The following is a 24330-nucleotide window of genomic DNA, read 5'->3' as shown; positions in this document are numbered from 1 at the left end:
TTTTTCGATATATTTACAATAAAAAAATAAATATAAACTTTAAGAGTTCTGTGCTGGTATTTTCGCTCACTCTAAAAATGCCCGTTTGTATTTTCGCTCACCTTTTGCTCACATTTTCGCCTACCTATAAATTTTGCGTCAAACATATTTTAAATTCTACTAGAATCAAAAACGAACTTTTTATTATGTTTAATCTTAAAATTACTATTATTATAATAATATTACAATCGAAAAAGGAGAGATAAGACGGAGATACATACGCGTGTTTACTATGCTTCTTGGGTTATGTTGGCCTGTCAGCTGTGAAATTTGCACGCGAAACGAGGTAAGCGAAAATACCGACAATGTAGATATTAGTGTACCTATTCTCGCTCAGCTAAATTAATAAAGAATATTGACAAAAAAAATAATAATTAATGTTCAGATACATTAATAAACATGTTTTGAATCAGATAAAACATTAACATTAACGATATGATTTATTTTAAAGCACAGTAAAATAAAATAAAATTGCTCATATCTTAGCCTAGTTCTTAAGATGCCCGTAGTTATAACTCGTGTGGCAAAAGTTGATTGCGAATTGATTTTTTTTCTAAAATTGTAGAACTTAATTTAAGTATATAAATATTGGGTGTACATCTCGAAATGTTTATTTATAAGCCTATATTTTTTTTTCTTCATTTTACTCACTTTAAAAATTAATATAATTGATTGATCATAAAAGTGAGCGAATATAGGTACATGAGCGAATATACCCCCATTGACCTTACACTTAATAAACATGGTTGACAACATGATTTCAAACAGACAATTCAGACTCAAAATGAATGGAGTAACGGCGCAATCTACCTTTACCATCACCAAAGGTCTTCAGCAGGGAACGGTGACCTCTTCGTTACTTTTTAATATCTACACAGCAAGTTTACTACGATTGTTTAAACTCAATACGGGAAAAATATCAGCTTTAGCGTTGGCGGACGACCTGATCTTATATACGCATCATACCAGCCAAAAAATCATCCAAAGTGATCTAGAAAATTTTTTAATAATATCATACGATTTTATAAAAATTGGAAATTGTCAGTGAATACAAGTAAATGTGAGACGATCCTATTTAGACGACCAGTAAATGACGAAGAGAATTACTAGAGAAAAAACTGGAGAAACTTCCAAATAAATGATCAAACCAATAATATTGCTGTATACAAAAGATCGGTCAAATACTTAGGTATATGGCTAGATGACCTCCTAAATTTTTCAGTGCACACCATAACACAACTCCTAAAAGCGATGAGAGTATTTAGAGCTTTGAGCGAACTATTCTTCTCTACACACCTACAACCAAAAGCTAAAACTATAGCATACATGTGCATTATCCGACCGATTTTAACTTATGGCTGCCCAGTGTGGTTTAATATACTAGCGAGCACTATGGAAAGATTTAGAATCTTCAAACGCAAAGTATTAAGAGATTGTCTTCACATAAATTATACGTCGAGCAGTGACTACACAAAACGATACAAAAATTCATATTTATATGAAAAGGCTATGATCCCAAGAATTGATACGTTTATCATCGATTTAATAAGAAATTACGTTAAAGATGCGATTAGCAATAAATCAAATTACTTAATCTGGGGAGCGTACTACCCCCGTGAAAGTTACTATAGGGCCTCCATGGAACTGGGTTTTTTGCCACCTGAGAGTTACAAACATCTTGATGAATCAAATTATATAATTGACGAAAATCAAAAACATGTTCTATATCACGTGCCTCGATAAAAAAACAGTAAAAAAATAGTGTTTACTCCTAACAATAGCTCACGTAAATATAGCATATGTACAAATAAGTATGATTACGAATTACTCTCAAAATTTAGCTATTATGCAAAATCTAGTAAATAAATTATATGTCATTAAATATGTAAAGATACTATATACTATATACCAAATAAGTCATCATTTTTTGTTTTTCTACTTTGTTACTTCTGTTTTTTCTTTTTTAGTCTCCAACTAAATTGTAGCCAAAGCTTAGTTTTTGTAATGTTATTTTTTCTAAGAGGCTTATTATTATTATTAATGTACACATTAGCATAAATCGTCAAATGTCTGTAATACCTAGCCTTATGTAATATCACAGCGAGTGCTAACGCTAAGCCATTCTGTGTCAAAAAAAAAGTAACTATACTGGTTTTGTGTAAATGTTTAATTACCAGCTTTATTGTAAAAGTTTTTGAACAAAATAAACATTTATTAATAAAAAAAAAAAAAAAAAAAACACCAGTTCTCGTCCGATCACAAAGTTGAGCGCGGTTAGTACTTGGATGGGTGACCGCCTGGGAACCCCGCGTGACGTTGGTGTTAAACTTTTTGACATTTTTTTTCTTCATTTTTATATTAACAATGTGAATTTTATTCAATTTCTTAGATTTTTGTATTCTCCGGTTATGAATTAATAAAATATAAGAAACAATTGAATTGCGCGTCTGTAAAATTGTATTTTAAATTTCACATTTCTCCGTAGTAAAATATTAACAATTTATAGTAAAATTGTGCAATGGAATTTGCTCCGAAACGTATACTTTCTCCTATTAATAGTAGAGCATCAAATCTGCTCCAAAATTATATACATGAAATAGCCTCTAAACAATTTCGACTCCAAAAGTAAAGAAAAAAAATTGCTCTAAAATTTTTTAGCTTCGAAACTATTAAAGGACATTTTGTTTGAAACAAATGTTGCCTTTCAATAGTCAAATAAGGACTATTGAATTTAATTTTGCAAAAGATTGCATCGGCCGGGAATCGAACCCGGATCGCCCGCGTGGCAGGCGAGCATTCTACCATTGAACCACCGATGCTGATATGAAAGAGAGCTTCCACGAATCTCAGAAAAGTAGTTCAGTACTTCAATACTTATTGTGCGCTGAGAAAGCATTAAAAGAAGTTATACCTAAGATAATGGGTAAGTGACCGAAATATTAAATACGAAAATAGAAATAAATGTCATGCATGGAGTCAAGATCATACTAAAAAACGTATGAATATTTCAAAATACCCGAGTAAAAAAACCATTAAAATCATTAGTTAAAAGTCCAGTGTTGAATTATTTCAATTTTAGCTATTATATTTTTATAAATTTATTAGTATCAACTACTTTTTCAATTTTACTCAATATAGCATATAAATAGTTCTATTTGTAGGCCGAATGAGATTTAATTCAAATAAATGGAAATATAAATAGCACATATTATTGAGTTAAGAAACTGTAATAAAAAATACAGGAGTTCAAGTTGGGTAGGACAAAAAAATTTGGAAAACAGTAAGTTTTGATTCCAACAAAAATTTACAAAATGTGTTCAATTATTTTCTCGTATATTATATTAATATGAATCTTGTGCATACCCGTGGAATGCACGTGTGGCAATGCCAAGATTCACACGAAGACCCTTTCGACAGTCTGAAACAACATTATACAATGCACCAACACATTGTATTAGAAGTAAAACGTGTAACTGAGACCTTAGAGCGCGGAAAATGTAACTCATCGTGGGATGAAATGCAGATAGTGTTGAAAGGATTTTCATTAATTCGTACCCTCTTGACAATATTCTTTCGCATTGGAATGTTGTTGCAACGATTTTAAGTAGCACTTATTTTAATTAATTTTCACTCGATTTTTTTAAGAAAGCTAAAACGAATGAGTATGTTCTAACAATAAGTTAGCTAATTTATGAAAGTTTTGTATTCATAATCTTCGTCGTATGCAATAGAACATTATGAATGAATATTTTGACCAAGCTCTGGGCAGTTATGTTATTTTATGTAAGGTCAATAATATAATTGAAGAAAATTTTATTCGCTTGTTATCAGTACAGTCCCTTTACTTATTCAAAGGGCGAAATGGTAAAATATTTTCATAAAACCATTTCATTCACCGAATTATACATTTTAAACAACTACTACCACTAATGTGACTAACGATATATATTTTCAATAATATTCCTTTTTTATCTGCTAGAGAACTTTACGAATTTTCAAAAATTTAATCATGAAGTTGATGAAGACATCTTTTGTAAATCAAAGCTGCTTATACATTTAAAACTTTAAAAAATTAAATTATTATTTATCAATCATAAAATATAAACATGAGCCGAATCATTTCTGAAAAATTGTGAAATATGAGGCCTTAAAAAAAATTTTCCCGATGAAACATTAATATTTTTTACAATGTTTACATTATTAAAGCTTAGGCTTTTTCTTCAAGAAAGGATTTTTCATAATAACATTAAGATGTTTGGTAGGTTCAATTTCGAAGTTTTCTTTAACGGGTTGAACATAAATAATGAAAATAATATCAAAGCAAGAGCATTGGTTGATCTTCGAAATGTAAACTTCATTGCATTTGTAATGAAAGTATGAAAAGAAGTTCAAATGGATTTGTAAGCTCATCACGCGTGGCTTCCGGATGACTTGAACAAAAGAGAGCGAGAGTGACTGCTGTTGCAGGATTATGTTATGGGAACCCAAAGAAGTGGGCCGCTATCCAAAGTAAGAGAGGGGCGTCCGACACGCGTCCTTTCCTTCTTCCCCACCTCTTTCAACAAGATCAGTGCATTCGACTTGCATTATGGGACTTATATGTCTGGGTCTTGCACCGCAATTCAGTTTCCGTGTAGATGCCAATAAGTGAAGTTACATGGTGTTTACAAAAAGTTATTATTTTGTGAGAAAAATGTGCAAGAAATAAAAGTGTTTTACATGAAAACAGTGTATAGAAATAGGTCAATTCTGTTCAAATTGACAAGTATTTATAGAAAGTTGAAATTTGTCGAACTTGTCATTGCATTTCCAGTTTTGAAAAAAGATAACAATATACTTTAAAATAATTTTGTATTATTAGTTCAGTAGTTGGTGTTGTTTTTTAATTATCAGCAAAATAAGTGACTGTTTATGATTCCTGAACTTGCAGGAATCAAATGAAGGCACCATGATTAAACATCTCAAGCTTTTTATAATCATCGTTGCCATAAGTAAGTTCTTACTATCTTTTAAGCTTATTATTTAATCTATTTTTTGAAAACAAATCGTTATTCATAAATTTCTCTGGGAAAAAAATTTACAGGGCAATTTGTGAATAATATTTAAATATCTGTAAATAAGGACTTTTTAATCGTTGCATTACAAAAATTAAATGGACATAGAATTGTATTAAATAGAAATTAGCATAGATGTCTGTGGTCGCAAAGAACGTCATGCAACGTTTACTTTCATTTGTTACACATACACGCCCTTGATTTTTATTGCGAATTACATATATCGATTTTGATTTCGTAAAAAATTACATTGATGCCGTGCAGTAATAGTTGATTTACTAAATACATATACAAAAAGTTCGAGTACGAACGTAATGAATGATAAATTAGATGATCTACATTTAATAGTCGATTGTCACAATAGCTCGAGTGACTCGATTTTTACCCCACTAGGACTTAATGAGTTCGCATGCTTGAACGTTTTTAGTACCGATGGCTATCGAGTGTTAATGACTCATAATTTGTTCATGCTAAATTGATATAAATTCCACATGTAAAATTATTTTTATACGACAAAATGTTAAGTAAGACTAGTATTGCATTTGATATAATGCTCAACAAGATACTTGTCAATTTTTCATATTGCGGCAATATGAAAAAATAGAACACGACTTTTCTTTAAAAATTGATTTACGTAATAAAAATGGTAATAAATTACCCATCTAATTTTCTCTTTTAGTCATTAACGAAGTACTACTAGTCTAAAACTCGAGCAAATAAATTAAAAGTAAAATGTATAAACAAAATCAAACTTTCTTAATGACATGCAAAACGAAAACATATAAACCAGTTTTTTGCAAACTCTTTATAGATTAGAATGAACTTGAAGATAAAATACTCTGCAACGCTTGACCATGAACTTCAAGTTATAATACTTATTACTAAATATTGAAACATTACTATATTATTTTTGAGAAAATTGAACAGTAGGGTGATACGATAAGTAGCCTTGCGACGTTGACACAGCGTAGGTGAACTATGGCGGTTTACTGGGGAACCTGTAACTCTAACAATGTACGCCGATGTGGTCATAACTATAAGGTACCTGTCGCTTCTTGATTTTATCCTTGACAACGTCGGTTTAGCTTTAGAACTATGAACAAGAATCCGCTTAAACTATCGTTGAAGAAAGTTGAGTCGCATAACTTTATGAAAATTCAATTAAGAACATTGGCGCTAATCCGACGATATAAATGGCGAAAAAAAATAAGATATGAAAGAGAACGTATACGATTACAATAGTTCATTGCCATCGCGAACAGTCGTGAGCAAGAGAGTCATATCGCCGCAGCGCCAAAGTCAACCGTGCGTACGTGCTTGTTGATTTACAGAACGACAAAAAAGCAAACTTGCTTACCTACAAGTATATGTATTGACAAATACAAAGAGGAAAGTGGCGTAAAAACCCGTATATAGAGAGCGCGTGTGTTCGCCGTCGAGCGCAAGAACAAGACCGTGACTCGTATAGAATCGAATAGTGTTAAAGTGCACGTCAACTTGAAGAATGAGATTATAAACCATGCTTTTAAATACTTATAACTATAAATCATATGAAAAGTGTAAATATTTTTCTAATTCAAAAATTTTTTTAAAATGAAATTTCAAAAGACTTCGAAGACAACGATAATTAGGTTAAAATCTGACAATTTGATTTTGGAGCAGAGGGCATCGATTCATGAAGTGCATACATTTTGAATATTAAAGAAAAAAAATAATAGGTAAAATGACGAAATGAAATATTTTACTTAAAAAAATCAAAAGAGGAGTACCTACGTCACGCGGGGTTCCCAGGCGGTCACCCATCCAAGTACTAACCGCGCTCAACTTTGCTTATATTCGGTGATCGGACGAGAACCGTAGTTTTCAAAGTGATATGGACGTAGACATACCCAATTTTCGAGCAGAAGTCCAAATTTTACAATGTAAATAGAAGAAACTGCTTTATGAATAACATATTTCTAAGAAAATAGTAAAATAGCAAGTAATAACCAGTAAGCCTGCGATGTGTGTTCACCCTTACATAAATTTAACACTTTTTTAGCAGTTTAACGGTGGAATTGATTAGTAAAATGATAATGAATGTCCAGTTTTGACCTAAATATTTTAACTACTCAATTTTCTACCAAATTTTCAATAAGGATACGAACACAATGTAAAGAGTCGCAAAGTTTAATGCCAAAATGCATCAATGTGCTTTATGTATTTATTACTATGGACATTGTTCATATTGCAAGTCTTCTACGGCTTTCATTTTAAATATTTTCTTGGCAAAAATCATACCATTAACGCACAAAATTTTCTAGCGTCTTAAATTACGAATCGATTAAAATTGTACTTTTTATATTATTCTCTCTCGAGTTTTAATATTCAAAATATTCATAGATATAATCTGCACACGCTCGCGTGGAATGAGCTCGGCTGTTTTCCAATACATTTTTTCATGGAGAGTTAGCAGCAAGGGATAAAGTGAACGAATATCGAACCACCATATCTTAAAAGATGTTAAAAATATCAATGGGAAAAAAGGTTACCACGCCAAGCATTCGTTGCCCAGGCAATGCGAGCTCTCATTTTCTTTTGTCGCAAAATCTAGCGCCCGTGAGCACGCAAGCCCCTGTGTCGACCTTGTGTATCTCAAAGCACCAAAAGCGAATGGAATTTTTCGAATTTCAAGGATTTCATATCCAACCGATGTCTTTTAATAAAAAAATTTCAGTCGAATTTGTCCAGCAAAGAAGATATGTGAAAAAGTTCACAAGTTTAAAATAACTGGACGATAAAAAGTTCAACGCCGCTGATTTTTTTGAACGAAAATACTTTAAAGATAAATTTCAGTTTCTTTGGTACTTTTTGTAATCTTTTCGACACACTTTCAAGTAAGCCAATAACTTCACAATTATAATAGTTTGTTGTACAAATCAAAAATTTGGAACTAATTGATTATTATACTTCAATATTTACAAATATTGAAATAAGTGAAAAATTGTACAAGCTAGTAACTTTTTTGCGTTATCGTTAACTTATACTTCGGAATCTCATGGTTAATTTCAAGCGAAAACTAAAAGAGAAAAATAAAATTCTTATTTGATTTTAGATGCAATCAGGGACATAGAAGTCTCGTTTTCGTTAGTGCATACCAATAGAAAAGAATTCAAGCTTCTGAGAAAAATGTGTGCGGTTTGGAATATTCATCAATTAAATTCAATGTATAAAGAGAATGCTGATTCAAGTCAAGTTTTTCTACCCGATCAACCGCGGCCTAAGACTGTCCAATTAAATCAAGATACGTTTCATTTAAGAACATAAATATTGAATGAAGAATGAATACCGTATTACGCGATCAGTTAGTCTAAACAAACTCATTTTGATTGTCACTGAAGGGTCATAGAAAAGCCATATAATACTCATACACTTGTTGAGACAAGTTAATACGCTTAAACAAGTCACTTCTCGAAATAAATCAAGTAAACGTAAACGACGATGAAATCTCATTACTGCATTTTTGGTCCCAAGATTGTATATCAAAAATGTTGAAGACGGAAAAGGTACAGGAAGTGTCTGGCTCATCGAGTTTTAAAATAAAAAAAAACCAATTAGTAGCGTGATAAGGTAATGTTCAGAATCCGCATGTTTTAAAATTAGAAAATTGCACGTTTTGCAGCGAAAGTTGTGATTGTGATAGTTTTATGCTGATGTATTATTATCAACAAGTGACAACGATATTTCTATAAGGTCGTAAATTTTTTCACTCAAACAACAACGTGCGTCAATGTTCTAGCTCGAAAGTTGCAGCAATCTTGTACGTACAAAATTTAATCTAACGCGGATAGACACGCTACCCATAGTTATAATGTTGTATAAGAAGTATTGATCTCGTCAAAAGAGAATGTATAGAAATATATATATTTATAATATAAAAGTATTTTTAAATAACCTTTTTAATGAAAAAAATATAGATAACTTACTAATGATAACTGGATATAATAAACAAAAAAGTTTACCTGAAACAAAAAAGGGTACAATTGCACACGTGTGTACGAAGTTATATTTTATTATTATAGATTTATTTTCTGTATTAATTTTTATGTGATGCAATATAGAGCCTACACATGACTATTACTTTGTGGATTACATTATAAAAACTCTTCTGAAACTATATTTTTTTTAAACTTCTTGTTTCCTTACTAATTAAAGGCGAGTTCGTATTTACTTTTACTAAGCCTTGGAGGTTTTTTTACAATTTATCACGACCTTCGAAAGATTGAATTCGACAAAAATATTGAAATGTATCGCCTACGTTCATTTCCTTTCCTTGGAAATTAAACGCATTACACAGTCATGCGAGATCAGGTATGACTACCCAGTATATAAGTCAAAATATATTTCAGATTAAGAATATTGCGTATCGCTATATTAAGTCCTGGGGTCCATACGCACATTGCCCTGCGCGCGCGCGCGGCTCACCGACACATCGTATAATGCGAAATGAAAAAAGGAATTCTCAAATTCATAACGCAATATATTCGCCTCTCCGCGCGCGCGCGCGCGTTCGCGCTACTCTCCGGCAAGCCATAAAAATATGATATAGGCGCCGACGCGCTCTCATAACACGTTTTCACCTGCACTTGCCGCGTTCATACAACATACAACATGCAGCGTGCACAGCGAGGCATTGCACAACTTATATATATGTGCGTGCGACAATTTTATTTTCGTTCGCTTATTTTTTTATTTATTTTTTCTTAGCGCCGAGAGAAAAAGGAGACGAAGTATTAGAAGAATATTTTTCATTATTATTTGAAACGCACAGGTATTCAATGTGCTATAACTAGTAAGTTGTATTTTCCTCAATGTACACATAAACATTCGTATGCATGCCGGTAGTGCCATCGCACAGATCGTTGAGACGATGATAGAATGTCGAATAGATGAAAGTGGAAGAGACGCGCAGCACGCGTATATACCGCTGTGAACGTGTATAGAAGCCCCGCGCGATCATGATATGACATGGCTTTTTTACGTTCGCGCGTACGCGAAAAGAGGTGCCTCTACCTTATTTACACTGCGTTGCGAGGATATATGGTTTGCTCCGCGCAGTAAACGCGCGCGCGAGGCTATTAACATTATCGCGCATTGCGCCGCAAACATTGCGGGAGCGCGGGTATTTTTACTTTCTATGGAAATGAAGCTTTGTTGTTGTAGCATCTTGGCAGTGACGGACACGAGCCACAAGTAGGAGAAATTTATGCCTTTACGTTATAAAGAGTTGTGTGCGCGCGCGTAATGCAAATGGAAATAAATTCAATTAGAATCCGATGCGGTATTTCCACATTACGAAATTGCAGGAAGTTTAATTATAAAAAACAAGTTTTAGATACTGATTGATTGCTTGTATTATCCAATGCGATAATTATTGACACCTGATTAACGAAGTTATGCATTCGGCGAGGTAATATTGCCGCTGAGTAATTGAAACAGGAAGATCAAGATAATTTGGATAATAGTTATGAAATGAAAAAAAAAGGATTAGGAGCGATTGTTCCGCTAGGCGAGATTTAAAACAATTTTTTCATTCATGTACCGTGAAACATGCAATTAAAATAGAAATTGATGTGATACTAGCGGTTGGTTATTTATATGTATCGCACATCGAATCAACTTTGCGACGAGAAAAGGTGATAGAATTGACAACTCATGTTCGTTTCTTGCATACATTTATGCATTTTCTTAACTACAAGTTTATCGAGTATTTATATTTTATGGTTTAAAAGACATTGAAACGTATAATTGTAGTACTTGATTACTGAAAAATAAAGGAATGAGTTATTATATCTATTTTCGACTCTTCCATTTTTTTTCATCCAATTTGTAAGCGAGCCTCGAAAAAGCTGCTGCCGCTGCGGCGTACAACAGCCTAGCAGCTCCAGGTTTCCCAGAGATAGCCACTTTCTCTGTCTGTCTCTTTCTATCTACCAATCAGAATGTAATTTTCAACTGATTGACGTGGTGGTCGCCGCACCGTGGCCATGCCGCCGTACACAACACACAGAGGAGAACGAGCTTGCGCGCGCGCTCGCCTATGTGTACATGTACAGAAAAATAACACTGTGTGTGTGTGTGTGTGTGTGTGTGTGTGTGTGTGTGTATCGCTGCTCCTGCTCTGGATTGCTGTTGTTGCAGCTTGCGAAACCTAAAGCTGAATTCAGTTAATGCTTATATACACAGACAGGTGGGCGAGTCTGGTGCTGATGGGCTGTTCTGCATGCCTGCCTGCCTGCCTGCCTGCCTGCCGGCGTTGCTGCTGCTGCCGAGCGCGCTGTTGTAGCTCTGTTCTATGAGCTCTCGCTCTCTCTCTCTCTCTCTCTCTCTCTCTCTCTCTCTCTCTCTCTCTCTCTCACTCACTCTATGGAGGGCGCAACTATAAAGTGTTGACCACAACGCGGAATCGCTTCGGCAGATTGAAACTTTAACGTTGCTTTTGATGCGCCGTTGTATAATATGGTACGGAGAGAATAAGCTCCCTCGATTTCCTTTGCGTAATTTGAGCAATGTGCACAGCAACTTTTTTTGCTTTACCGGTTTGCTTATTGTTACATGAACTGAGCTTTCGATTGAAAAAAAATAAAAGAAAAAAGGGATCAAATAATGTGTCGAACGGATATGCATGACAAGGAGCTTTACAAGCGAAGAATATGTACATGGAAAAGAATCAATTGATCTTGGCGATGACGCAGCAGTACCCGCATGTGTGTGCATGTACGGACTGGTTCACTTGTTGAATAATGACAGAACGTTAAGTAAGTGATAATGCATTCACGGTCGACTGCCGGATCATGATCCGCAAGATTTTAAAAGCACTCAATCACTGGGAAAAAGATATATTGTACTTTTTTTCTTCGCTGATCTCCCGTCTTGTTTCAAATTTTCACAACAATTATGTATCGCTGGCCGTGTTTCCCGACTTATCTATTTGTCTCTCCATCTCTCTCTCTCTCTCTCTCTCTCTCACTCGCTCTCTCTCCACCTCTTTAGTCTACCAACATAATCTGATGATTTACTCACTCTCTTTGTCGCACGCGTGTCGCTCGTCGTCGTCTTTGTTTGAATAGCCCCTACAAGCTCGTAGCGCCCTATTGTTCCTCGACGTAGCGGAGTACTCCGTCGCTAGCGCGCGCGCAAGCTTATGCACACCTTCCTCCTGTATAATAGCTCCCACGTTTATACATGTATGTATGTATATTGGCGAGACCGTGTGATATATAATACAACACCTGACATGTCCAGAAGGACGACGACGATCATGCTGTAGCGCGAAATAAGCGCGCAGTACGTATAGGCTAACGTACGCACGTTGGAACGGGGAGAAACCTATTAATCGATGAGTGTGCGCAATTAACCACCTGCTAAGAAGATGAGTCTATCTCCCCGAAACGACTGAGGTCCGCAGTCCCGCATTCGATTAAACGTAATTTCGCTGTAGGAAGATCCAGGCAGGAAGGTTCAATCAAAGGGGCATGTTTGTTTTACAACCGATACGAGATAAATTGAAGGGCTTGTTGTTCGCTACACTCTCAAGCGGACACAAGAGATTGCTTCAAAAGCGCAAGATAAAAATATGTCAGCGAAATGCTGGGCGAAGATTGATAAGGCAAAATTACTGAAGATTTCGCAAAGCACACACAGGCTGACGCTCGCATTAAGCAGAGAGGGCCAGAGATTGGTAACTGCATTTTTCATCAATTTGCATTTGAGATTTTGCGATGTGTATATGCACAACGCGGCTGCTCGCAAAGCACAACGAGTGTGATCATTCAGTTTGGCCCCGCGCGTAATAAGCTCCGCGGAGAAATAGCTGTGTGTCTATATACACAAATACTTAAGCACCAAACTGCACATAGTCAAGTACACACTTTTGAGAGAGAGAGTGATTTATACGGAGAAAAATAGACCGACGGATGCGGGGAGAGAATGAGTAATGAATGCAAATGTGATTTTATGGAAACGCTGCGTTGCGCGACAGATTATTCTTCGGGCAATGTGTACTCACATTTGTACGCTTCTATTCGTCATTAATAAAAAAAAAGGACTCGCTATAGTATTCTCATATTCGAATAAGTTTTTTGGAGGGACGAACTTTATAATCTAATTTATCGACGCGTTACATCGCTATGGTAAACTAGTCCACGGAACGAGATCTCATTATCCAATTTTTTCTTTATGAATAATCTATTAAAATACTTGCATTATCTTCATTTTAATCTTGAACTTATTTCGAGAGGGAGAAAGATTTAAAACTTTCACTTCTTTTGTAGCGATGAAGAATAGGTAAAGTAACGCGCGCGCGCCGAAGAAAGTAGAGGACAAATCAAGTCATTACCTTTTTGCATTGTCTCGCGGATGAAGTTTAATATTACGAACAATCTTTTTATACAATTACACTATATATACATGAATGTTTGTATGCAGCTCACCGAGAGAGCGCCCCGCGCGCTGCTCAGTGAAAGTCCACGCAAAATTGCAAAGCGTTTGACGAGCCGTACACACATACAAGCTTTTACGGAATATAAAAAAAAAAGTTCTCAACTCGTGAAACGGTGTTACACGCGCGCGGGAGAGATACCCGAGAAGGAAACGGAATTATGAAACTATATCCGCGAGATACAAGTGCAACGCTGCACACACGTGAGCGCATCGACGGACAGTAATAGCTAGCGAGAAACGAAATCGCAACAAAAAACTGTGGAACGAAATTGACATAGTTGGGACGAGTTGCTGCTTGCAGGATGCGCAGCAGAGGTACATTGTAGACCAAATATTAGTGCAGTTGATTGATTTTTAATATCCATTCACATTATGGTCAGCCATCAAGTGGGTGCAAAGATAATTTCCAGCACGATTTTGAAATCTTTTCGAATTGCACGGTAGTGTACGAGCGCGTGCGTGCGTAGCCCGCGCGAATTCGGAGCGCGCGCCCGACCATTCGTAAACCACACTCGATTAATGTACGCTCATTATATCGTCGCGAGCGTATACCTGCGCACCGAATCCCAGAGTCGCGGCCACGGATGTGTGTGCAACATATTAACTCAAGTTGGTAAAATTTATCAGTTAATTCATTCTGGCATTGCGCACAGTCGTCGATGTGCAGCACGCGCGCAATATTATACATGATAAATACACGCGTAATCCTAAACGGGCGAGGCTAAACCTCAAAGGCAAACATAAACGCGCGGAGGGAGAGAAAATATCCGTCAGCGTTCGGAGCGCGCGCGGACAGCGGCTGGCCAGCCAGCGCAGGCACGGACGCACAGGCCTACCAGCCTCCTGTATAATATGCAACCTGTCCATCGCAGAGTTAAAGCGCGTCAAGCACCAGCGGACAGTTGAAGATTTCACGCAAAGCTCCCCAGAGTGAAATGAGCTCTCATCACGGCGCATGTACAATAAGCCGCCGCCGTCGGCCGGCCGCCCGCGCGCGCGCGTGTGTGTGTGCTATATAACGCTGCTGCACTCCACACGTCGTTCAACGACGCAAGTGCCTCCTCCTACCTATCCTACCTCCTCTTTCTCTCTCTATCTCTCTTCGTCGCTTCTGTGTACACACGTATGCATTTCTCATTGAATGTACCGTAGCATGAACGAGCTTGTAGCAATTAAATTTTACAAAATCGTGCACAACCCAGTGAAACGCAGAGGCCGAGCTATTTGCGTACGATCTATTAAGTGCTGTATATATCTGCAGCTAGAGAGACCGTAGGAAACAGCAGCAGCTGTTGCATTCCCCCGCCATTGGGCAAAAAATCCTCAATCTTTCAATTTGTGGCCTATCGTCTTTTTCTAAGGCTTTCATTTGCACGATCTCAAGTGCTTCCTGTGTTTTCCATACAGGATGATAACAATTCTGAGAACCGTACGATGAGGTAAAAAAAAACGTCAAGGCAAAAAGTAACGAAATCGAAAGTGAATCGCTAGCGTGTGAAATGCGCAATTATTGTTTTGTATACGATACACACGCATCGTCGTCGTCTTGAATCTTTCGAATCTTTAACCGAAAGCATGCGAGCACTTTTGGGCTATAAAATGTTCAAGTTTACGTACGTGCTATCGAAATGTGCACGCGCGCAAAAAAGTTCAACAAACAATTTCTACTCTCGTGTTCTCGAAAGTCAACACACGTATATACATTATATATACGCACAGCAGGCGACGACGCGCCTATCCCCGACGACGACAACTTTTCAAGAGCAATCAAAGTCAAACAGTGGCAGCTACACAGCTGGCGCACAGCAGCAACAGCGCGTCGTTACACGCGCGGGGCTCTTCTTCGCACGCGCTCGCTTGGTTCACGGCCTTAATTAATTCTGCATCGATAGTTTCGCCCGCGCGCGTCTTTCGATTTTTTTATTCAATTGTTTTCGGCTCTCTCTCTCTCTCTTTCTCTATATTAGCCGAACGAACGGCACAGGGAAACTCTCCACTTTTGGAGCAGCGGCAGCAGCAGCATCGATCCTCACGCGTCAACGCGAAAAGCCAAATCTCCGCATCAAAGAGGAGGAATAATTAGTGTACTCGATGCCGATAGCTTTTGCCAATTATGCTCGAATAAGAGGCAGGAGGAGAGAGAGAACGAGAGAGAGAAAGGAAGTGGAAGCGAACAACAACTCTGGCTTGATGCCAGCAGCATAGGGCCTGACGACTAGTTTCAATGAGTATAAACGTGTATATATTTATGTATACCTGTTGCGCGCACCCACGGTACTTCCGGCTCGGATACTGCCTGCCGCTGTGACGTTGCCGCTGCTTCTGGCTGACCGTCTGTAGGTACTACCAGAGCTTTGCTCAGCTTTCAATTCTCTCTCTCCCTCGATATACCTATTTTGAGGGATGATGTATAAAATAACATGCATTTTGTGGGTTTATTGATGATTCAGAAAAATCACAATATGCACTCCGTTGTACATGGATTAAACAATTGCTGTGACTTTGATTGTTTAAATCAAATCTAATCGAAAAAATAGACAAGGATAATCAAGTAAGAAAGAAGAGTACATTTTCTTCGTGGAAAAAGAAGGTTCAAATTCACAACATTTCAATGAAGAATATGAGTTGCAGTTTCAAAATCCGAAGGAAGATTATCCACAGTTAAAACCCGAATGCAGAAGCAAAAAGGCATTCCTTCGTTGGAAAGAAGAGACTCATTCGCGCGCCCGATACAAGTACTGAAAAGAGCGAAGAAAGTGAAGAAAGTAGGATGAAACGAAATTGAATTCGGTCAATGAGAAAAGAATGAAGAGATCGGAAATAAAGTAGAATAAAAATAGTGAAGTTTCGAACGAGAAATGGATTGTAAAACGTTTTTTTTTACTCTTTTTCCTTCTTCTTCATTTTTTATACGACGAAGAATAGAAAAAAGATCAAGTGTAAAAAGTATAGTCTACCTTTGAAAAATTTGATATTGGAGACTCTTTTCGCGATAGAAAGAAAAATAACAGTTGGATTTGTGTGCCTCTTGGTTTTACTCGGTTAAAATCAGAGCGATAAATTAAATCTCTGCTTAAATTTTAATAATAACCGTGAATAACTATGCTAAGTTTACTAAATTTATTTAATTTTCTTAAAAAGACGTATGTCATGGCAATTCATTTAATGAAATATTTTCACCACGGAAACATTAAATAAGAATTTCACAAGTTATGTTATTTTACAGCATATCAATGACACGGCCTTAAAACGCCAAAAAAGAGCTACAGCGAGACTTTATTTCTACACAATTACCCTGTGAATTTTTATCGTGTTTAGAACTGCGCACGAAAATGAAGAGCGAGATTTTTATAGCCGCGTAATTTAGCGAGCGAGAAAATCAGACGATGCGAATAATTGAAATTTTTTACGAAAAAGAGCTCTTTTACTCGTTTCTGACAGTTTGTTAGGATGTATATAGTATTCTACTATAGGCTAGCGCGCGCGTACAGCTGCTAAAAGCAGTACGTGCCCCTTACCCTCTGCAACGCAAATATTACCGAGCCGTACAGAGAGAGAGAGAGAGAGAGAGAGAGAGCTAGTCATAAAAAATCGGAAAAGACGAGATATATTTGCTCAATTTCTTTTCTTTTTCTTAACCTCCTCTGGGCTCTCCGGCTGAATTTTTTTCAGTTCTTCACGTTAAGTTTCAATCTTTTGATGAACGAGCAATTGAGAATTACCAAACGTTTCTTTTCTTTTTTATCTACTCCAGCAAAATTCGAGCCGAATTTCCCGTTTGTGAGCTCTCGTAGATCAACACAGCACATACGTAAAGCGTCGGAACTTGGCGTTTAGAGAAAAGTTCAGCCGGTTACTAGGCATTACAAGCTACAAGAGCGCATAAAGAGCAGCAGCAGAACAGAGTGTGCTTACGATCCAAAAGTTGAGAGCGAGAAGAGAGGACAAGAAGTATCGCGCATATTGCGAGTGTGCTGCTTGCGAGTCGTTAGTGCCTCGGAGAGAGAAACTGCACCACGAGACTTCTCCAACCCTCTTTGAGTAACTATACTTTATTAGCATTGACAATCATTTTCTCAGTTTTCCAAGTTGCAACTACTACTACTACTACTACTAATACTACTACTGCTACTCCGCAAGCTGCACCGAGCTCAGCGACAGTTGTGTTGGCGCGCTAAGGGAGGGAAAATGTACGGGGCGCGCGTGTTTATACATGCACAGAAAAAAGGGTCTCGCGCAAGATCCCATTAGGGCGGAGCAGCAGCAGTGTCGTCGTACTCCGTACGCTGTGTTGCAAAGTTCACATCGTGTGTAATGCAAATTACATGACAGTTTGTGAGAGAGCTAGCTAGCGACGAGATAGCTCACATCGCCGTCGACGCGGGCGACGAGATTGGGGTCAAACTACTCTCTGCTACGAGCTGCAGCGCCGCGTTGCGCGCGGAGAGCTGTTTCGCAGGCAGGCAGTTGTTTTCCATTGCCATCGTATGCGCGCGCGACGAACTTGAGTAACTTGACTAACGCGTGGTTTGCGCCAATTACTGATATATTGAAGCTGAAGAGAACTCCTTGGTGGCACTAGTACTAATTAATATATCTCGTGCCTTTCGTCGTCCATGTCGTCGTCGTCGTCGTCGTTGTCGTCGTCGTCGTCCTCCCCCCTCACGCCTTTTAGAGCTTTCCTTCGAACTTTTGTCCCTGCATGGTATACATATACCGGAACTGGAGCAAGTTATATCGCGTGTATATATTTATATATACACGGCTCGAACGGAGCGAATATTTTATCAATTGATATTCGTTCTCGCTAACGATGAGATTATTTCTGCTGCTGGCGGTCACTCGAGACGCGCGCGATATAATACTTTCGTCGAGAGCATTCGGAAGAAAATGAAATTTGAAGTTCGGCGACAACTGCTTCATCAAGTCCTGATAAGATTTGCATCGGGGCAATTTTTGCAGGAGAAACTACGCGAACTGATATAATGCAAATTTTTACGATTGTGTATATATAATTCTTGTGATTGGTCAAACTTCTCATACGTACAATAGGAATATACATGAACCCAAGTATGTACGGCATTGTTACACACTTCATTGCATGCGCATAATTGTCGCTAGCAGCAGCAGCAACAGCAGCAACAGCATGGCAAGAAGTTCTTCGGCATTAAACAAAAGTAACGCAGGCAGTAACGTGGCGACATTAAAAGTTTATAGGAAAACAAAGTTGGCGAAATGAAATCTAATATCAGAGTGACAAGTCCTGAAGGAGTTAAAGAGAGTAGACACACACTAACACATATACATACGACAAACAACGCACATGCATGTATGTATGCAAGGCAGTAATTTAGAGCCTAGGCGCGCTGCAAAACTCGCCCGTGCGTGTATATGTGCACGTGTACGCTGCAGAGAGTTGAGCACACGCTTGGTGAACAAACTGTCGCGCTATCAGCGTCGAAACGTGTTTTACTTTTTTTCATATGCGTTTTTTTTTCTTTCAAGCCCCCTGGTGCTTATTGTAATGTATATCAATTTTGGTTCGCGTGTTGAATTGCTGAAGTTATTTAAATCAGGTTTCTTCGAAGAAAGAGACGAGAAATTACAATAGTTCAAAAACGAGAGACTGCTTCAAATGTAGAATGTGCTATATATGCATAAAAAAACTGCAGTGTCGACTTTACTCGACAAATTTCAAAAAGTTTTTACTATGGTTTTTCTAACACCTACCTTACCGACTGAAATTCATTAGACGTATTTTAAGTATTGTGAGTAAACATATAATCAATGACTATACTTTAAAAAATAATGTAAGTATCATTTTATTACGTGAGAACGTGGACTTTTTATCTACATTTATTCACATGCAATTGACGTCAATTAATCTAATTGGCATCACGATTGCCATGCGATATACTTCCTTCTTTGTGCATTCTATTTCAGTTTAGCTTCTATCAAGTTATCTTACTAGAACAACATGAATTACCAAGCAACGCATCAATATGAATTGTATCAAAAGAAAACGACAATTTTTTCTACAATAATATTCAATACCTCTTCGAGTGTTTAAATTGTTGATAGATAAAAAATTAATAATCTAATAATACATTGTCAGAATAATTGTACTCAACATAAATTTGCGATACACTTTTCAAGATAAGCAGTTTACTAATTTGCTACTCTTTACAAAATATCAAGTTATTTAATGCCATAATGATCAACTGAGAGAGGGGACAAGACAAGACAAGGGGAGGGGATCTCTCTCGTGTTCTTACACAGTTGCTACTCAAAAAATAACAGACATCAGTTGGTGAGAACGTGAACTGTTGTGTATGAGTGTATGATTGATATTTTTTCACGTTGCACAACTCTATAACTATTTACTACAATGTCGGGGCCAAAAGTTAAAGTAAGTACAATTTGCTTGTTACTATGAATATTTGTGTTTAAAACTAGTGTAAAGATGACCTTTAGAATGAATGTATTGTAACATATCGTATACTTATATCTACCAACCTCTTCAGATTCTTGGAATTTACAGAGTAAAATTATGCTTAATTGTCTTGATAATTTTATATTGAGTCAATATTGATAAACATTTTACGAAACAGATATTAAAAAATGTCATTTTTGCTGATTTTTATAGGATCGGTCGGACGAAATGAAAAAACAATTATTTAAAATTTATCAGTGACTTTACATGAAGTGAATAGAAAGATATTTCTTTTATTTTATCGATGGAAACTATAATTTTTATTGTAGATACATTTTAGGCAATCAAAAATTGGCAACACTTTGTTGTCATTTGTTTGTCATATCGTTTGAGTGGGATGAAGTTTCTTTGTTTTCATAAGTTTACGACCACGTGCATTAATTGGACCAACAGTGAAAAAATATGTGAGGGCGCTACTAGCAAAACGAATCAAAATATTTTCGAAATTTAAAAAAAATTTTAAATAAACTCATTCAAGAGTTCTAAAAATATCTTTCAATAATTATAAAAATATCTCAAATTTATTAATTGTTAGGTAGTTATCAGAACTTGATGTACAATATTCACTAATTTTACTCAACTGAAATATTTAGAGCTATTTAATCGAAGATTATTAATCATTTTGATATCAATTTGAGTGGATAATAATAATTTTATATTCAACGCAGATTGGAATTATTGGTGGATCTGGATTAGACGACCCATCAAAGCAAATTTTCCAACCACGAAATATTATAAAGAGAGAAGATGCAAAAAACGATTTCGGATTACCATCAAGTCATTTATATGTAGGATCGATATCAGGTGTCGAAGTGGTATTACTATCAAGGTAAGTCAATTTATCATAGACTATTTTGCTTTTGGTAGAGATGTATAATTTTTAAATGCTCTTATAGACACGGTCCAGGACATAAAATTTCGCCCACTGGAATAAACTACCGGGCTAACTTGGAGGCATTCCGGAATCTCGGGTGCACTCACGTTTTGGCTTCTACTGCTTGTGGATCTTTAGCCGAAAACATAACTAAAGGGCAGTTGGTTATTCCTAACGATTTCATCGATCGAACTATTCATCGTAAAAATACTTTCTATGACAATACTTCTGAATATTATGAAGGTAACGCTTTGATTCAATATTTATGTTCGGTTTTTTACGTCAAGTTGTTTATTGCAAAATAATTTTACTTAAAATATGAATTTTGTCTACAGGAGTTCGACATATTCCCATGTTCCCAGCATTCGATTGTAAAACAATGGACTTGATTGAACAAGCAGCACAAAATCTCGGAATCTCTGTCATGAAAGGAGCAACTGTTGTAACCATCGAAGGGCCTCGTTTTTCTTCGAGAGCAGAAAGCAATATGTTCCGTCAGTGGGGTGGTCATCTTATAAATATGACTACTTGTCCTGAGGTTGGTTATCATAATTTAACAGGTCAAGAAAAATACGGTTCATATTTCGAATTTTATTAATGACATCGAAAAATTACAGGTTTATTTAGCTAAAGAAGCAGGCCTTCTTTATGCGTCTATAGCAATAGCAACTGATTACGATTGTTGGAAAGAATCAGAAGACAATGTCTGTGTATCAGATGTTTTGGCAATTTTTAAACAAAATGTTGAAAAAGTGACCTCACTTTTAATCAAAAGTGTTGAGTTGATAGGCCAAGAAGATTGGACTCAGAGTATTACTAATGCTAAGGTATAGATTTATAAAAGTAAACAGAACATAAATCTATAATCTATAAAACAAGTCTTAATAATGAGTTTTATTTTTTCAGAATTTGGTGAAGAATAGCAATGTGACTCATTAATTGCAAAAATATGCTCCTAAACCATAAAATGTGATAGAAGTAGACTTTATTATTGATTAATATTTTTATTATTAGGCAACTTTAAATTAAAAATGTTCATGATAAGCTTTAAATTTCAAGAAAAATAAAATATCGTTTTTACATTTGAAAAAATACTGTTATTAACATACAAAATCATATTTCGAATGTGTCAAATCAACAATCAATCACTTACTTCAGTACATATTTTATAGTTTCAACGGTTGATAAACAATCTATCAAGTGTGTGCAAGCTCCACAGCTTCTTATATACTATATTTCTAGCATGCGAACCATAGAATTTTTCGTCAGTATTAATTAGTAATAGCATCTTCCTATGACCAATCGAGAAACAGTTCTTGCAAGTATGACAGCGTTCAACTGAGAACAGTCTAATTGAACACCCAATTAATGACGTCGTTTTATAGGCAGCAACTTACGTTTGCTTCTTCTTAACTACAACCCAGAAAGAAAGAAAGAACGAAAGAAAGAGGAAGAAACAGAAAGATGAATTTTCATAAACACACCGGGCTCTACGTTCTCTCCCTGCGTTCTATAGAAATGCGTAGAAAGCCAACGTTAAGCGCGATTCACTGCCTTAATTAGTTTGCGCTGCCGTTAGCCTGTCACACTAGTTGGTAACTGGATATAGTTTCCAATTGTAGGAAATCTTGACTATCATCCCATATCTATGTAAACCAAACCTCGAGAACAAGTTATATATTTGGAACGGAAAGTTAGATGGAAAACAAAGAAGCATATTAATGTCAACGAATACAAGAGACAAGTGGGTGTATTTGCACAAGTCTTAAGCTTAATGTTCGAACGAACAGTATTTTGTGTCGTAAATTATTCCACATTCCCGTAAAATTAGAACTGCACAATTTTTCGAACAATCGAATTATTAAAAAAACGTCAACCAAACATTACCAACTACACTGAAAATAGCTGGAGGACAACGATGGATATAGGAATTCTCATTCAACGAGGAGGGCTGTTTTTTTGCATAATTAAAAAGACTAATTAGCGAATATTCATGTTCAAATATCATATTTACGCACACATGATGGTCATGCAGATTTAAATTAAAATTTAAGGTAGTGAAAACAGAGACGACGAAGAGGTGACAAGCCTGCTGCTGGGTTTAAAAGAACGAGCCTCAATATTTAGCAGTCGCTGAGTTTATTATAGTTAAAACTGTGACGAAATTGTTTGCTCTGTAAATATTAATAAACGTAATAAATTTTTCTGAAACTCCATGTACACTGTAGACATTCATTTGACTTTTCGATGCTTTTTTGCTCAGTTCCTTGTACTTGCGTTATTCTTTTTTCGAATGTACTTATTATTTATTTTTTCCTTGCTCTGACGGTATGGTATGAACTTTTTATAAAAAAAAAGTACGTTTAAATGTTAGTTCTTTCGGATTGTTTTAAAGCAATAAAAACATAGAGTATTAGTCATAAAAATAAATAATAGTGAACCAATCATCAATATAAATTTACAGATATCGTTAAAGGTTATAGAACGTTTGATTCTTTCAACTCATGCAGGTGTCACACAACACGCTGCAAGTATACTCTTCAGTCTCTTCGCCCCTCAATACACGTGCACGCATGCGAGGGTAAATATTCGCCCCCGGAATTATCTCTACGTCCACGAGTGTGAAATCTCCTAGTATTCATTTACGCAAGCCGGGTATAGAGCTTTAATGCGACAAAAGTGTAAACATCTGCAACCGCTATCTATACCACCGTGGCTCTTTGTGAAATTTGCAAGTAACGGGGCACAAATCGTGGCGGCCCCATGGTACAATAAGACTTGCTCTCTCGGTGGTGCTACTGCTGCTGTTGCTGCTGCTGCTGCCTAGGCGCGTTTCCATCGATGCGTCCTTTCAGAATTTGACAATATACACGTGTTTATATACCCATTTCATACTATATAAATACAATTTCAGCCACCGAGAATTAATTTGACAGTCGTAGAGTTTCCGGGGGTACATTCATCTACCTCGCTCGAAACTCTCTTACAATTGAAGAACTCGCGGTGCGCGCGATTATATACGTGCGCGAGTCAAAACGACAATTGAAATTCGTGCAGTGTACACCTGTACACCACTACGCCGGAGCTGATGTGTATTATGGCTGAGCGCCAACAAAGCGAGTATTTACAAATATTGGTATCGTATACACAAGATGCCCATATCATGGCTTGCGGTATTCTTCAATATCCGCGTAGTTATACGATGAGAAAAAATATCTCATAATAAAGTAACCGTGGAATATAATGAACATTTTCTCATAAAAATTAGTGTGTCATGCAATTTTTATTATGGTACACAGTAAATTGACTTAGTAAACTGGTACCATTTATTATGAACATAGATTTTTAGGTATTTTTCTCTGTGTACTGACTGAATTTTCAATTTTGCT

The 24330-nt window shown here is 36.5% G+C and overlaps 2 protein-coding genes and 2 non-coding genes across 4 annotated transcripts in view; 1 reads left to right on the top strand and 3 right to left on the bottom strand.

Moving 5' to 3' along the window:
* LOC106657108 (RING finger protein 17-like) overlaps window positions 1-24330 on the bottom strand; it is a 155086-nt gene that overhangs the window by 118277 nt on the left and 12479 nt on the right. The gene's annotated exons all lie outside the window — the stretch shown is intronic.
* Window positions 2788-2858, bottom strand: Trnag-gcc. Its single transcript has one exon. It is a non-coding gene; the product is annotated as a tRNA-Gly (tRNA).
* On the bottom strand, window positions 6860-6978 carry LOC111694528. Its single transcript, XR_002763658.1, has one exon. It is a non-coding gene; the product is annotated as a 5S ribosomal RNA (ribosomal RNA).
* LOC106657110 (S-methyl-5'-thioadenosine phosphorylase) lies at window positions 19486-23930 on the top strand. The gene is made up of 6 exons (XM_014378421.2): window positions 19486-19983; window positions 20736-20896; window positions 20964-21184; window positions 21277-21479; window positions 21559-21768; window positions 21848-23930. Exons 1-6 carry the CDS (start codon window positions 19963-19965, stop codon window positions 21878-21880), a joined length of 849 nt encoding a protein of 282 aa, XP_014233907.1. The 5' UTR covers window positions 19486-19962; the 3' UTR covers window positions 21881-23930.

This window comes from Trichogramma pretiosum, unplaced genomic scaffold (assembly GCF_000599845.2).
Source record: "Trichogramma pretiosum strain Unisexual culture from Peru unplaced genomic scaffold, Tpre_2.0 scaffold14, whole genome shotgun sequence".
Classification (NCBI taxonomy): domain Eukaryota; kingdom Metazoa; phylum Arthropoda; class Insecta; order Hymenoptera; family Trichogrammatidae; genus Trichogramma; species Trichogramma pretiosum.
This window is presented reverse-complemented; position numbering and strand designations above follow the sequence as displayed.